General features: G+C 35.4%; 1 protein-coding gene across 4 annotated transcripts in view; it reads right to left on the bottom strand.

The window, feature by feature from the left end:
- HELZ (helicase with zinc finger) overlaps positions 1-17,985 on the bottom strand; it is a 268,807-nt gene that overhangs the window by 68,439 nt on the left and 182,383 nt on the right. For all 4 annotated transcript variants that reach the window (XM_077163622.1, XM_077163623.1, XM_077163625.1 and 1 more), the window contains 3 exons: positions 14,048-14,099; positions 11,597-11,787; positions 3,487-3,694 (listed from right to left, as the gene is read on the bottom strand). In XM_077163622.1, coding sequence (XP_077019737.1) covers positions 3,487-3,694; positions 11,597-11,787; positions 14,048-14,099 — 451 coding nt within the window. The remainder of the gene's footprint in view (positions 1-3,486; positions 3,695-11,596; positions 11,788-14,047; positions 14,100-17,985) is intronic.

The following is a 17,985-nucleotide window of genomic DNA, read 5'->3' as shown; positions in this document are numbered from 1 at the left end:
ATGCAAGGGAACTGAAAGGCTCTGCAGAGACTCTCCAGAATATATTCTAGTCCCATAGCAACTGGTCTAGACCCCTGCAAAGGAACCTGCACTGTTTTGGCTGAAAAATATGGACAAACCAACTGCTAAAGCACTGCCCTACAAGAAACTCAGGTCCTGCGAGCTGGTGAAAAATAGACCACAAACAGAGACCTTGCTGTGGTGCCCAGTGCCTACCTCGCCATTTCTGAGGCAGACTGCTGTGGGTTCCTGAGTTTTGAGGGAAGTCTGGGGGGCACAGCCAATCTGACAACAGCCAGCAAGAAAGATGAACTGATAGAGAACAGAGCCAACCTATAAGAAAACCCTAGGCAAAAGAGATAAAATGACCTCCAGAATAAACTAAGAAAGAAAATCAGATGCCTCAACACAGCAAAAAAATCATGACTCACACCAGGAAGAACAAAGATACGGCCCAACAAAAGGAACAAACTAACACTTCAACTGCAATACAGGAGTTGAAACAATGAATTAAAGATGGTTAAATAAATTTTCTAAATCAATTCAATCAGTTAAAAGAAAATGTCATAAAAGAGATGAAGGATATAAAGAGGATACAAGGTGTCCATACAGAAAAACTTGAAAGCCTGAAAGAACAAATGGCAGAACTTACATGAATGAAAGGCACAATAGAAGAGATGAAAAACACAATGCCAACAACAGCAGATTTGAAGATATCCTATACACAGAAGAATAGATAGGGAAAAGAATGGAAAAATTTGAGCAGTATCTTAGGGAACTGAGTGACAACATGAAGCACACTAATACATGTGTTAGAGATGTCCCAGAAGGAGAAGAGAAGGGGAAAGGGGCAGAAAGAAGAATGGAGGAAATAAGCACAGAAAATTTCCCAGTTCTTATGAAATTTACAGGCCCAAGAAGCACCGTTACCCCAACAGGATAGAGCCAAACAGACCAACTCTAAGACATTTACTAATCAGATTGTCAAATATCAAACACAGAGAAAACTCTGAAAGCAGTGAGAGAAAAGCAATCCATCACATATAAGGGAAGCAGATCTCTCAGAAGAAACCATGGAGGTGACAAGACAGTGGTATGATATATTTAAGATACTAAAAGAGAAAAACTGCCAATCAAGAATGCTATATCCAGCAAAACTATCCTTCAAAAATGAGGGAGAGTTTAAAATATTTGCAGACAGACACTGAGAGAGTTCCTGAACAGAGACCTGCTCTATAAGAAATACTAAAGGGAATACTACAGGCAGATAGGAAAAGACAGGAGAGAGAGGGTTAGAGAAGAGTATAGAAAAGAAGGTGAGCAATAAGGGTAACTAATAGGGTAAAAAGAGAGAAAGAAAAAATGAGATACGACAGATAAAATCCAAAAGAAACTATAGTTGAAGAAAGTACTACCCTTTACAGTAAAAACATTAAATGCTAATGGATAAAACAAAAGACACAGATTGGCAGAATGGATTTAAAAAAAAAAACAAACAGGATCCATCTATACACTGTCTACAAGAGACTCACTTAAGACCAAAGGACAAAAAGATTGAAAGTGAAAGGCTGGAAAAAGATATTTCATGTAAACCACAACAAGAAAAGAGTGGGTGTAGCAATACTACTATCAGACAAATTAGACTTCAAATGTAAAACAATTAAAAGAGACAAAAAGGACACTACATATTAATAAAAGGGACAGTCCATCAAGAAAACATAACAATCATAAATATCTATGTACCAAGCCAGAGTGCCCCAAAATATATGAGGCAAACACTGGCAACAATGAAGGGAGAAGTAGAGGCCTCCACAATGACTGTTGGAAACTTCAATACACCACTTTCTTCAATGGACAGAACATCTAGACAGAGGATCAATAAGGAAATAGATTCTGAATAACATGATCAATAAACTAGACTTAACAGCCATTTGCAGAACACTGTATCCAACAACAGTAGGATATACATTTTTCTCAAGTGCTCATGGGTCATTCTCCAGGAGAGACCACATGTTGCGTTATAAAGAAAGTCTCAATAAATTTAAAAATTTAAAAATATCAAAGTTATGTAAAATTTAATAAGACAAATAATGCAATAAAAAAGTGGGCAAAAGATAAATAGACACTTCACCAAAGAAGATATACACATGGCAAATAAGCACAACGAAAAGATGTTCAACATTAGTTTTATGGAAATGTAAATTAAGACCTTAATAAGACACTACCAGGCAGCCACTAGCCAGGGTAAAACTCAAAAAGATTGACAACACCAAATGCTAATGAGAATGTGGACCAACTAGAAATCTTGTACATTGCTGATGGAAATGCAGTCACTTTGGAAAATAGTTCAGCAGCATCTTATAAAGTTAAACATACTATATGGCCAGCAACCTTACTCCCAGGTATTCAATTAAGATAAATGAAAGCATAAGTCCATACATACGTTCGTAGCAGCTTTATTATTTTAGCTCTTTATTCATAACAGCTACAAATTAGAAACAACTAATGTACCCATAAATTGGTGAATGGATAAATACATTGTGATAGATCCATAGAGGAATACTATTCAACAATAAAAAGGAATAAACATGGATACAGGCAGCAACATGGGTGAATCTCAAAACTATTAAGCTAAGTGAAAGAAGCCAGACACAAAAGCCTATATACTACACTGTATATACTATACTATAGTATAGTATACAATATAGTATACTATACTATAGAATTTCATTTATATGACATTCTAGAGTAAAGGCAAAGTGTAGGAAAAGGAATCTGATTAGTGGCTCCCTGGGGCTGGGGGTTAGAGGGGAAATTGCCTACAAAGGGGTTTGAGGAACTTTTGAGGTGATGTAAATGTTCTATGTCTTGATTAGGATGGTGGTGTATCACCATATTTTTTCAAAACTCATCAAACTGTGCATTTACAAAGAGTAAATTTTACTGTATATAAATTGTATCTCAATAAACCCGACTTTTTAAAATGCAGTAATTTCTTGTTATTTATAATTCTAGCAGAATTATAATATTCATAATTCTATCAGAAAAAAAGAAACTATGATTTGAATATTAAATAACTTAAAAATCACCTATCATCATAGTGGCAGAAACGATAAGCATGCATAAAAATATTTTGGGTCAGCAAAAGTATTTAAGAGGAGAGGGTTTTCAGTCTTAATTTAAGCAACAACTACCTAAAACACTAAATATTAAAATATAATTTTTTTTTTTAATTAGAGATACCAATCATATGAGGTAGAGTTTAACCCGGGGAATCCTCTGAAATTACATACAAATTTTGTGTCACTGTATATATGTGTATCTTCTGGGAAAGGATACACAATTTTTATTTATATCAGATTCTCTCTGAAAAAAGTCTATAATCCATGAAATGTTAATAATCACAACATTAAAGGGACTTTCTATATATTGGTAAAACTTGGCCCACAATCCATCTGAAAATATGAGAACAGCAAAGCAACTCACCATTTCGATTTTGTTCAGGCTGATCCTTCTCCTGATGCTGATTTTGTGGCTGCCCTATGCTGACAGATGGGTGATGCCCAAGGCCATAAGGTATAGGAGACCCCCGTCCATGTGTCTGTAATAGGTTCATATTATAGGCCATTGCTGCCTGGTGTGTAATGATTCGAGGATCAACTGCAAACCTACCCTGGTATCCTGTCCATGGTACCTAGGTTATTACAAGAAGTAAATAATCACATTAAGTACATTTGGGAAGACAAACTAGCTGATGAGGAACAACTAAACACACACAGGGAGATGTTAATTTCACCAAAATCAACAAAAGAAAGTTGATCCTAACAGTGAAATCTGGTAGAATTACTACTGTATTTAATGGCCAAAAAATGCCTTCCTGAACCTTTAATGTATAAGGAAAATGGGCCATTTTTAAGGTTAGGATAAAATTAAAGACTTAAAATTGCCAATGATTCCTTAAGACATTAAATAATTTTATGGCCTTGAATAATTTCTCATCATAAATATATACATGTCACAAGTTATTATAAAAAATAATTTTAAGCAATATCTGCATAGTTGCATACTTTAATAGACTAAATACACAAACTAAAAAAAATTAAGAAAGAATTTATTTCTAAGGTGTCTCAACTCAAAAATGGAACATTCGAACTTTATAGAAATAACCAAATCATTCATTTATTGTCCATTTATAGAAGTCAAAATTCAGTCAATTACTTTTAAATAGTGCATTTGATTAATTCAACTCTATCTTAACCAAAGAAACAGAAAACTTGCTAGGTATGTCTAAATATATAATCTGCACATTAACATAAAGGGAATAAATACAATGACAACTGAGTTATTGTCTACTATTTTACTGTAACTGTTAAAAGCAGACTCTTGGAAATCTTATATAACAAAACACTCTTTGACCTAGTAAAATGAAGTATAAGTCCTAAGGGACTTACTATTTAAAGCAGATAATGTATAATGTTGCCAAGCTGCCTGGAAAGAAATAACTGAGCTAAAATCTAAAGTCTACAGAGAGTGGACATGAATTACATATTTCATACTTATAGTTATTCTCATTGGTTGTTGTGACTGGAAACTATCATGACCAATATGACTGAGAACTGTTTGCAGCAAGACATTTTTCTACTCTGGGATATTGGCAGTGGTGCCAAAGATACTTTGCAATGATCACCTATGCCTGAAATTATAGTAGTTACCTAAATGAAAGAAACATTTTCTAAGCTAAAATCCCTGAATTTGGAAACATTTTAGTAAATCATTAAATTAACAAAAATAACAAAATATTCAGAAATCTTAAAGGAAATAAAAATGGGTTTATATTCACTAGATGGAAGCAAACTACAATCTATATTCTTAGAAAGGACTTAGGTTTTTTTTTTTTTTTTTTTTTTCTTATCCCTGTATTCTTTTTTTTTTTTTATTAATGAACGGAAAAAAAGAAATTAACCCAACATTTAGAAATCATACCATACTACATATGCAATCAGTAATTCTTGACATCATCACATAGATGCATGATCATCGTTTCTTAGTACATTTGCATCGGTTTAGAAGAACAAGCAACACAACCGAAAAAGATATAGAATGTTAACATAGAGAAAAAAATAAAAGTAAAAATAGTAAAAACAAAACAAAAACCTATAGCTCGGATGCAGCTTCATTCAGTGTTTTAACATGATTACTTTACAATTAGGTATTATTGTGCTGTCCATTTTTGAGTTTTTGTATCTAGTCCTATTGCACAGTCTGTATCCCTTCAGCTCCAATTACCCATTATCTTACCCTGTTTCTAACTCCTGCTGGACTCTGTTACCAATGACATATTCCAAGTTTATTCTCGAATGTCGGTTCACATCAGTGGGACCATACAGTATTTGTCTTTTAGTTTTTGGCTAGACTCACTCAGCATAATGTTCTCTAGGTCCATCCATGTTATTACATACTTCATAAGTTTATCCTGTCTTAAAGCTGCATAATATTCCATCATATGTATATATCACAGTTTGTTTAGCCACTCGTCTGTTGATGGAGATTTTGGCTGTTTCCATCTCTTTACAATTGTAAATAACACTGCTATAAACATTGGTGTGCAAATGTCCGTTTGAGTTTTTGCCCTTAATTCCTTTGAGTAGATACCTAGCAATGGTATTGCTGGGTCGTATGGCAATTCTATATTCAGTTTTTTGAGGAACCGCCAAACTGCCTTCCACAGTGGTTGCACCATTTGACATTCCCACCAACAGTGGATAAGTGTGCCTCTTTCACCGCATCCTCTCCAGCACTTGTCATTTTCTGTTTTGTTGATAATGGCCATTCTGCTGGGTGTGAGATGATATCTCATTGTGGTTTTGATTTGCATTTCTCTAATGGCCAGGGACATTGACCATCTCTTCATGTGCCTTTTGGCCATTTGTATTTCCTCTTCTGAGAGGTGTCTATTCAAGTCTTTTTCCCATTTTGTAATTGGGTTGGCTGTCTTTTTGTTGTTGAGTTGAACAATCTCTTTATAAATTCTGGATACTAGACCTTTATCTGATATGTCGTTTCCAAATATTGTCTCCCATTGTGTAGGCTGTCTTTCTACTTTCTTGATGAAGTTCTTTGATGCACAATAGTGTTTAATTTTGAGGAGCTCCCATTTATTTATTTCCTTCTTCAGTGCTCTTGCTTTAGGTTTAAGGTCCATAAAACCGCCTCCAATTGTAAGATTCATAAGATATCTCCCTACATTTTCCTCTAACTGTTTTATGGTCTTAGACCTAATGTTTAGATCTTTGATCCATTTTGAGTTAACTTTTGTGTAGGGTGTGAGATATGGGTCTTCTTTCATTCTTTTGCATATGGATATCCAGTTCTGTAGGCACCGTTTATTGAAGAGACTGTTCTGTCCCAGGTGAGTTGGCTTGACTGCCTTATCAAAGATCAAATGTCCATAGATGAGAGGGTCTATATCTGAGCACTCTATTTGATTCCATTGGTCGATATATCTATCTTTATGCCAATACCATGCTGTTTTGACCACTGTGGCTTCATAATATGCCTTAAAGTCAGGCAGTGCAAGACCTCCAGCTTCGTTTTTTTTCCTCAAGATGTTTTTAGCAATTCGGGGCACCCTGCCCTTCCAGATAAATTTGCTTATTGGTTTTTCTATTTCTGAAAAATAAGTTGTTGGGATTTTGATTGGTATTGCATTGAATCTGTAAATCAATTTAGGTAGGATTGACATCTTAACTATATTTAGTCTTCCAATCCATGAACACGGTATGCCCTTCCATCTATTTAGGTCTTCTGTGATTTCTTTTAGCAGTTTTTTGTAGTTTTCTTTATATAGGTTTTTTGTCTGTTTAATTAAATTTATTCCTAGGTATTTTATTCTTTTAGTTGCAATTGTAAATGGGATTTGTTTCTTGATTTCCCCCTCAGCTTGTTCATTGCTAGTGTATAGAAATGCTACAGATTTTTGAATGTTGATCTTGTAACCTGCTACTTTGCTGTACTCATTTATTAGCTCTAGCAGTTTTTTTGTGGATTTTTCCAGGTTTTCGATGTATAGTATCATATCGTCTGCAAACAGTGATAGTTTTACTTCTTCCTTTCCAATTTTGATACCTTGTATTTCTTTTTCTTGTCTAATTGCTCTGGCTAGAACCTCCAACACAATGTTGAATAATAGTGGTGATAGTGGACATCCTTGTCTTGTTCCTGATCTTAGGGGGAAAGTTTTCAATTTTTCCCCCTTGAGGATGATATTAGCTGTGGGTTTTTCATATATTCCCTCTATCATTTTAAGGAAGTTCCCTTGTATTCCTATCTTTTGAAGTGTTTTCAACAGGAAAGGATGTTGTATCTTGTCAAATGCCTTCTCTGCATCAACTGAGATGATCATGTGATTTTTCTGCTTTGATTTGTTGATATGGTGTATTACATTAATTGATTTTCTTATGTTGAACCATCCTTGCATACCTGGGATGAATCCTACTTGGTCATGATGTATAATTCTTTTAATGTGTTGTTGGATACGATTTGCTAGAATTTTGTTGAGGATTTTTGCATCTGTATTCATTAGAGAGATTGGCCTGTAGTTTTCTTTTTTTTGTAATATCTTTGCTTGGTTTAGGTATGAGGGTGATGTTGGCTTCATAGAATGAATTAGGTAGTTTTCCCTCCGCTTCGATTTTTTTGAAGAGTTTGAGCAGAGTTGGTACTAATTCTTTCTGGAGTGTTTGATAGAATTCACATGTGAGGCTGTCTGGTCCTGGACTTTTCTTTTTAGGAAGCTTTTGAATGACTAATTCAATTTCTTTACTTGTGATTGGTTTGTTGATGTCATCTATGTCTTCTTGAGTCAAAGTTGGTTGTTCATGTCTTTCCAGGAACCCGTCCATTTCATCTAAATTGTTGTATTTATTAGTGTAAAGTTGTTCATAGTATCCTGTTATTACCTCCTTTATTTCTGTGAGGTCAGTAGTTAGGTCTCCTCTTCCATTTCTGATCTTATTTATTTGCATCCTCTCTCTTCTTCTTTTTGTCAATCTTGCTAAGGGCCCATCAATCTTATTGATTTTCTCATAGAACCAACTTCTGGTCTTATTGATTTTCTCTATTGTTTTCATGTTTTCAATTTCATTTATTTCTGCTGTAATCTTTGCTATTTCTTTCCTTTTGCTTGCTTTGGGATTAGTTTGCTGTTCTTTCTCCAGTTCTTCCAAGTGGACAGTTAATTCCTGCATTTTTGCCTTTTCTTCTTTTCTGATATAGGCATTTAGGGCAATAAATTTCCCTCTTAGCACTGCCTTTGCTGCGTCCCATAGGTTTTGATATGTTGTGTTTTCATTTTCATTCGCCTCGAGGTATTTGCTAATTTCTCTAGCAATTTCTTCTTTGACCCAGTCGTTGTTTAAGAGTGTGTTGTTGAGCCTCCACGTATTTGTGAATTTTCTGGCACTCCGCCTATTATTGATTTCCAACTTCATTCCTTTATGATCCGAGAAAGTGTTGTGTATGATTTCAATCTTTTTAAATTTGTTAAGACTTGCTTTGTGACCCAGCATATGGTCTATCTTTGAGAATGATCCATGAGCACTTGAGAAAAAGGTGTATCCTGCTGTTGTGGGATGTAATGTCCTATAAATGTCTGTTAAGTCTAGCTCATTTATAGTAATATTCAGATTCTCTATTTCTTTATTGATCCTCTGTCTAGATGTTCTGTGCATTGATGAGAGTGGTGAATTGAAGTTTCCAACTATTATGGTATATGAGTCTATTTCCCTTTTCAGTGTTTGCAGTGTATTCCTCACGTATTTTGGGGCATTCTGGTTCGGTGCATAAATATTTATGATTGTTATGTCTTCTTGTTGAATTGTTCCTTTTATTAGTATATAGTGTCCTTCTTTGTCTCTTTTAACTGTTTTACATTTGAAGTCTAATTTGTTGGATATTAGTAGAGCCACTCCTGCTCTTTTCTGGTTGTTATTTGCATGAAATATCTTTTCCCAACCTTTCACTTTCAACCTATGTTTATCTTTGGGTCTAAGATGTGTTTCCTGTAGACAGCATATAGAAGGATCCTGTTCTTTAATCCATTCTGCCAATCTGTGTCTTTTGATTGGGGAATTCAGTCCATTAACATTTAGTGTTATTACTGTTTGGATAATATTTTCCTCTAACATTTTGCCTTTTGTATTATATATATCATATCTGATTTTCCTTCTTTCTACACTCTTCTCCATACCTCTCTCTTCTGTCTTTTTGTATCTGACTCTAGTGCTCCCTTTAGTATTTCTTGCAGAGCTGGTCTCTTGGTCACAAATTCTCTCAGTGACTTTTTGTCTGAGAATGTTTTAATTTCTCCCTCATTTTTGAAGGATAATTTTGCTGGATATAGGAGTCTTGGTTGGCAGTTTTTCTCTTTTAGTAATTTAAATATATCATCCCACTGTCTTCTAGCTTCCATGGTTTCTGCTGAGAAATCTACACATAGTCTTATTGGGTTTCCCTTTTATGTGATGGATTGTTTTTCTCTTGCTGCTTTCAAGATTCTCTCTTTCTCTTTGACCTCTGACATTCTAACTAGTAAGTGTCTTGGAGAACACCTATTTGGGTCTAATCTCTTTGGGGTGCGCTGCACTTCTTGGATCTGTAATTTTAGGTCTTTCATAAGAGTTGGGAAATTTTCAGTGATAATTTCTTCCATTAGTTTTTCTCCTCCTTCTCCCTTCTCTTCTCCTTCTGGGACACCCACAACACGTATATTTGTGCGGTTCATATTGTCCTTGAGTTCCCTGATACCCTGTTCAAATTTTTCCATTCTTTTCCCGATAGTTTCTGTTTCTTTTTGGAATTCAGATGTTCCATCCTCCAAATCACTAATTCTATCTTCTGTCTCTTTAAATCTATCATTGTAGGTATCCATTGTTTTTTCCATCTTTTCTACTTTATCCTTCACTTCCATAAGTTCTGTGATTTGTTTTTTCAGTTTTTCTATTTCTTCTTTTTGTTCAGCCCATGTCTTCTTCATGTCCTCCCTCAATTTATCAATTTCATTTTTGAAGAGGTTTTCCATTTCTGTTCGTATATTCAGCATTAGTTGTCTCAGCTCTTGTATCTCATTTAAACTATTGGTTTGTTCCTTTGACTGGGCCATATTCTCAATCTTCTGAGCGTGGACCGTTATCTTCTGCTGCTGGCGTCTGGGCACTTAGTCAGATTTCCCTGGGTGTCGGACCCAACAAGGTTGTAAGATTTTTCTGTGAAATCTCTGGTTTCTGTTTTTCTTATCCTGCCCAGTAGATGGTGCTTGTGGCACACGTTTGTCTCACGTGTTTGGAAGGGATCCCCCCCCGGTCACCGTTCTCCGCGGCCTGGGGATTTCCGATCCAATTCTCTCAGTTGGTTCGGGGGCTGCGCATGGTGGGGGAGTCAGCCGCCGCGGCTTGAGGAGACCCTGTGGCTCCTTTATTAATTTCCCTATTGGTGTTTGGTTGGACCCAGTCCCTGTCACTGTCGGAAATTCCCTCCTCTCCCTGGAGGGGTGTCGGTTGCCGGCCGCAGCGGGCCCGAGGAATTTGCCACTGGACCAAACAGCCGCCCGCGGGGGAGGGGCGTCGGTCGCAGTCCGCCGCGGCCTGGGGAATTCGCCACCGGACCAGGAAGCCGCCCACGGGGGAGGGCCACCGCGGCTTGGGTAGCCCTCTGATCCAAGACTCGTAGCTGGTCCAGGAAGCCGCCCGCAAAAGAGGGGCGCTGGCCGCTGCAGCTTGGGAAACTTGCCTCTCCGAGACTCTCAGCCGGCCCAGGAAGGAGGGAGGGAGGAGCTCTGGCCGCCACAGCTGCTGCTGCTCGGGGAATCACGCACCGCTCGAGGATCTCACCGCAGCCGAGTCTCGCAGTCAGCCTAGCCAGTCCAGACTGGGGTACGCTGTGTGTCCATTCCCTGCTGTGGCCCCGGGAGCTGTTCTGCACTGTTTCTGTTCACCTAGTAGTTGCTCTGGAGGAGGAACTAAGACGCACGTACCTTACAAAGCCGCCATCTTGGCCCCGCCTATCAGGACTTAGGTTTTTAAGTAGTAGTAAGAGTTCTTAAGGCTTGGAATTTCTCAAATAAATTTAGATCCAAGGGAACTAGACTACTCCAAGCCTCTTTCTCTGCCTCCTCTAATTTACTTCCTAGAAAGGGTTAATGACTTGTACAAGTAGAAAAAACAAGAGCAAAAATAAAACAACACTTTACAGAACAAGAGACCAATTTAACAGCACTATTAACTTTGAGCAAAATTTTCCCCAGTAAAAATATTTTAAAGGAATATAAAGTCTTCTAAATCAAATCATGCAATCTACAAATTTCTTCACAATCACTAAAGTAATACAATTGTAAACAACAATTCACATTTCTTTGATCATTTCAAAATATGAAGGCTAAAAATGAGTTGCTTCAAAAGAAGCTCATGGGCCTTGAAAATTTACTCAAAAAAAAAAAAAAAGAGGCTGGAAGAGTATTATTTGGGATAGTACTCATTTAGTTAATCCTCAGTAAAGCCTACTTTACTTCATTCAATAAAAAGTATCTCAAATGTTCACTTACAGGTAAAGGCACCGACATAACTACATTTCCTCCATAAACAGCAGGTACATAAAGAATACTTGTCCCAGTGTGGGGGTCTATTCTTTGAACAGGGCTTGGAGATTTTCCCAAATTTGGGTGAGGTCCAAGAGGGGGTGGAGGAGTATATGCTCTAATAGGATTGCCAATAAGTACAGAAGGATTGGGTTGAACTGAAAAACAAATAGAAAAAAAGACACACTTAATAGCTATACATAGCCACCTATACAGAAATAATTTAAATCTTTAATAGCAAAATATATTTCCCAGGTTTGCCGTAATATATCTCATATCCAAAGGATTATCAGTATAGAAAAGTAAAGCATATTATAAATTAACCATTTTACAGTGCTCTCTAAAATTAGCTTGAGATATACAAAGTATTCCTTTCATAAATTGGCATAATTTAAAATGTCTTCTGAGGAAGTAAAGATATGTTCTTCAGGAGAGAAAAGCATACACACACAAACAACCTCAGTAAATAGTCTTCCAAAACCAGGAAGACATACACAACTCTTCAGAGTAAGTCTGACTTGCTATTGCAATACAGACACATTCAAAATGAAAGTCAATCAATTATTAGTTAAAAAGCATAATTCTCCAACATTTAAAATCATTTAAATAAACTCTATCTTAAAATTTGTGACATTATATTTATAGAATATAAATATATTTTAGAAACTTATTTCGAATAAAAGGTTTAAGTGTTTCTTCTCAAAATTCTGGCTATGTAGGAAGACCTATAAAATCACCCCTTTTCCAACAGGACTGATTGTAAAAATTCCAAAATGGATAGCACAATACTACCTAACTGTAATACAAAAATGTTAGTATACTGAATGAAGCTGAATGCGAGAATGATAAAGGGAGGAGCGATGGGGGCACAAATGAAATCAGAAGGAAAGCTAGACAATAAAGACTGAGATGGTATAATCTAGGAATGCCCAGAGTGTACAATGATAGAGACTAAATGTACAAATTAAAAATGGTTTTGCATGAGGTAAAACAAAGGAATGTCAATACTGCAGGGTGTTGAAAATAGATGGTGATTCATATTTTCAAACTTTCACTTATATGTGAGAGTAAAGCAAAAAATATTTGGTACAAAATGTATATTTTGACTAGTGTATCTCCTAATACAACTTATATGGACAGTTTAATTGAACACCATAAGTACATGGAACCTTCAGTAGGGCATGAGATTTTGTAGGTTTGTCCAGAGTAATATTCCAATAAATTCCAGATTTGAACAGTGAATAAAAAAGTATTTGCAAAGTCCCCTTGAGGGAATAGTGAAAAAGAGGGAAAATTCAACTTCCCCATTTGGAGAATTCCTGATATTCTCGCAAGCAGTGAGGACAACAAAATCACTAAGCTGAACCCTCAATCTAGGTGTTTGTTCATATGAAACTTATCCCTGCAAAGGATAGGCTAAGCCTACTTAAAATTAGGCCTAAGAGTCACCCCCAGAGAACCTCTTTTGTTGCTCAGATGTGGCTTATCTTTCAGCTAAGACAGCAAGCAAACTCACTGCCTTCCCACCCCTCTCTACGTGGGACGTGACTCCCAGGGGTATAAACCTCCCTCGCAAAGTGGGACAGAAACCCTAGAATGAGCTGGGACTTAGCATTAAGGGATTGAGAAAACCTTCTCGACTGAAAGGGGGGAGAGAGAAATGAGACAAAATAAAGTGTCAGTGGCTGAGAGAGTTCCAAGTCGAGAGGTTATCCTGGAGGTTATTCTTATGCATTATATAGATAACCCTTTTTTAGTTTAAGGTGTATTACAGAGGCTAGAGGGAAGTGCCAGACACTGTAGAGCCATATTTCTTGAAGATGACTGTATAATGATACAGCTTTCACAAAGTGACTGTGTAATTGTGAAAATATGAAAACCTTGTTCTGATGTTCCTTTTATCAATGGTATGGACAGATGAGTAAAAAATATGCATTAAAAATAAATAATAATGGGGGAACAGATGTTAAAATAAATTGGGTAGAGGGAAATAATAGTAGTCAATGAAGGGAGGGGTAAGGGGTATGGTTATGTATGAGTTTTTCTTTTTTTTTAATTTTTTTTTCTGGAGTGATGTAAATGTTCTGAGAAATGATCATGGTGATGAACATACAACTACGTGATGACATTGTCAACCACTGAATACACACCAAGTATGGAATGATCATATGTTAAGAATGTTCATGCTGTATGCTGATTGGTTTTATTAATAACATTTTTTTTTAAATCACCCCTTTTCAGAAATGATATATCAAAGCATTAGACATGTTGAATAAAAGTTAATTAACTTAGGTTCCAAGGTGTGTGTCTGTCCATGTGTGTGACTTTCTCTTCACCCTCTTCTTTGTAAAGGTGGAATTTGGAGTAAATCTCTTAAATAATAAAGCATATCTTCAAAGGAAGAATTTTTCCACTTACCAATTCCATCATTCTGGAAATGATCATTCTGGGTATGATGGAGGCCTTTCCCCTTTGAAGAAAAAAAACACATTTATTGATTTAAGTTGCTTAAAATTAAAGAATGATAACCACTTTTCTTAACCCTACACAAACTAAATGTATATAGCAGCAATTAAAATGTAAAGACTGTGGACCTGTAATTAATAATCATTAAATTGCTTTGAGCCAACTTTTTTTTAAACATTAAATTTTGGACAACTCAAATAATAATTTAAATATGGTACTCAAGTTTTCCCAGATTCAAATTAAGAATACCTAAATTCTTTTCTTAAAATGAAGTTTCTTAAAAGAAAAAAAAAGAAGCAGCAGCTTCTTGACAAAAAATATATACAATCAACATGTTTGAAATCTGAATTCTATGTCTTCACTCCTCTAAAAATTTTTCAAGAATTAAATGATGAAACATAAATGTTTTTCAAGGGGAAAAAATCTTTAACCCTTGAGAATCAGAAATTTAAAACAAAAACACAAGTGTAAATATTATTTGGGACTTATGATATTTTGATTATTACTCGTGTCATTTTAAAGTATAAATTTACTCAAGGAACAGAGAGGGGCACTGTCTAATCTGGCTGAGGGAATGTATAAATTTTCTAAAAAGAAATTGCACAATACATATCAAAAGCATCAAAAATACATAGGCACTTTAACCCTGTCATTGCACTTCAGGAGTTTATCCAAATGAAATAATTATCAATTTCAGCACAGATGTCATCACACCATTTGTTTATATAAGTGATAAATGTTAATGAAGGATTTATTAAATAAAAAATGGTAGACTCATTTAATAGCATACTAGTCTACCACAAAAAATTACGACATTGGGGCAGAAACAATATTTGAAGAGACAATGGCTGCGGATTTGTAGAAATTGATGAAAGACATTAAGCTCTACATATCCAAAGCAGAATAAATACAAAGACAGTCACATTTGAATAAATTGTAGGAAAACCGACAAAAAAATAAAGGCAAAAAACAAGCATATGAAAGGCAGCCACAGGGGGTGGGGGAGCTGTGTACGCATTACTTTCAAAGGTGCAATAATAAGATTGACAGTGATTTCTCAATCAAAATAATAGGTGGTAGAAGACAACAGAAAAGTGCTGGAATTAAAAACTGCAAATAGACCCAGAAAAATACCCACAAAAGTGATAGCGAAGTTCTTCCTGTTCCCCTTGCTCAGGTCCACAAGCAGAAGGTATGTTCTCCAGAGCCAGGGCTGAGGACACAATCAAGGACCCAATAAGCATGTCTACCAGGATTAGGGCCAGGGACTCAACTTCCATTAAGGCTGAGGCCTCAACTTCAGTGTCTATCAGAGCTGGGGACTCAACTAATATGTCCTGCCAGACTAGGGCCAATAAGGTAGCCATAAAGTAGGAGCCAGCAAGGGCCATAACACAGATGACATGGATGGTCAGAAGACTGTTTTTATAGGGTATTACATAGGGTTAAATATTTTGAGATATATTCTCAATTTATCTCTCCTTCTCATTGTCAGCAAAGGGTGTTGCAAATATGGAGAGTGGAAAGGCTAGAAATGATAATCCTATGGTATTAAATTAGAACTGAAGGTATCAGTATGAACTCATGGTTTTAGGTTAGGTAGATAAGTAGATATAGATGTGTATATATGTATATAAATATATATTTCCTAGACCTTTATAGGGCATAGAAGCATGGTCCCCCATAGCAATGAATGCACCTAGCACCTAGATCTTGGTTTTTAAATATGATTTTCCACCAAAATGAACCAAGGCTCCTTGGAGAAATGGCTGATCCTAGGGCAAGAGTAGGAAAAGTGTAAAAAGAATCTATGAAATGTTGTTGTGCCATAAAGTAAGGACTTGATCAAAGAATGATGAAGACATATAAAAAAGAAACAGAGCCTAATCAAGAGGTTACCACTGACCAAATCTAAGACAATTTGAACATTAAAATAAATAATGAAATAACGACAGTGGTGAATTATAACCTACTGAAAAAAATATATATAATCATGAGACCATACTGAAACAAATAAACTAACAAATAAATGTAGAAGGAAAAGCTCTACCTCACTATAGAATTCTGACTAGTAAATGTAGAAGAAATGAAGGGAAAAAATCCCATTTTGTAATCATCCTGGTAATAACTGAGATAAGAATCATAGATACTGAAACCAATAGGCAGACATTTGAAAAACATCCTATTTACCTAGTCTCAAAGATCTCCCTAAATTACTAATTACTTATTAACTAATAACTGTACAGTAGAAAAAAATTAGCGGACACCATCTTAATCAAGCAATAAAAATTTAAATTCAACATCATGTGCCTCCTGAAAAGCACAGCATCACTTTTGTAATATTCCTACCAAGAATCATGACCTGAATTTAATCATGCTAAACCCACACTAAGAGACAGTCTACAAAATAGCAAGCTTGTACACTTTTAAAATGCCAAGGACATGAAAAACAAGGAAAAACTGAGAAACCATCCCAGGCTGAAGGACACTAAACAGAAGTGACAATTAAATGCAACATACATTTCTGGTTTACATCTTAGCTCTCTAAAGACATTATTGAGATAACTGGCAAAATTTGAAAGGGATCAGCGGATCAGACGGTAGAAGTGTATCAACATGTGAGAGAAGGGAGTGAGGGTCGGCAAACATGGCAAAACATTAACAACTGGGGAGCTAGGTAAAGGCTACATGAAAGTTCCTGGCATTTTCTTGAAACTTTTTTGCGAATTTCTAATTACTTAAAAATACTTAAAAAATAATAATTAACTGACAGTGAAATAAAGGCATTTCCAGAAAAATAACAACAAAGAATTCATTACCAACAGACCTGTATTAAAGGAAATACTAAAGTGTTACAGGTTTTTATCTGACAGAAAGAAAATGATCCAAGACAGAAATATGAAAATACAGGAAAAAATATAGAGCAATGAAAATGGTATAAAATGTAAAATAATACCTTGGGTTTAAAATATATGTTGAGATAAAATACATGCCAACAATAAGACAAGGTAGGAAGGAGTAAATGGAATTATAGTGTTCTAAAGTCCTAGCATTGTCTGGGAAGAGGTTGAAGCACGATTAATTTGTATTCAGCTGTAATAACTCAAGAGTGCACACTATATTTTCTTTAGGGTAACCTTTAAAAAATAACTATTTATATAAAACTAAGAAGCTAATAGAGGGTAAACACAATAATAAAAATAATTAATTTAAAAGAAGGCAAAAAAGGAAAAATTGAAGTTTAAAAATTAATCACATTATAGAATGAAGGAGGAAAAAACCTTATAATCATCTCAGTAGATGTAGAAAATCATTTGATAAAATTAAACAACCAGTCATAACAAAACCCCTTAGTAAAGTTGGAACAGAAGGGAATTTCCTCAATCTAATAAAGTATCTACAAAAACCTGAGATCAAATGAGTCACGTGGCAGTTAGTACTAGAATGCACATTATCACCTCTCTATTCAAAAATGTCCTGAAAATCCTAGCCAGTGCAATCAGCAAGAAAAAGAAATAAAAATATATAAGGTTTGGAAAAGAAGAAATAGAATGGTCATCATTTGCAGATGAAATGATTATATATAGAAAATCCAAAAGAATCTATGAACAAACTATTATGATAAACATAAGAATCAGAAGGTCACTATATTAACAGTAATTATACTTCTACACACCAGAGATATTTTTAATTTAAAAATATAAAAATAATATCTATAACAATTTTTTAAATCAAATACCTACGAGGAAAAAAAACTAAAGAAAGAGATGCACAACCTATGTATTAAAATTTTTAACACACTACTGAGAGAAAATTAAAGAAGTTTAAATAAATGGCAGTATATACCATGCCTGTGGATCGGAAAATCCAATATTATAATAGAAGAATGG

Source organism: Tamandua tetradactyla, chromosome 6 (assembly GCF_023851605.1).
Source record: "Tamandua tetradactyla isolate mTamTet1 chromosome 6, mTamTet1.pri, whole genome shotgun sequence".
NCBI lineage: Eukaryota > Metazoa > Chordata > Mammalia > Pilosa > Myrmecophagidae > Tamandua > Tamandua tetradactyla.
Note: the sequence above shows the minus strand (reverse complement) of the source record. Positions and strands in the feature narration are given on the sequence as shown.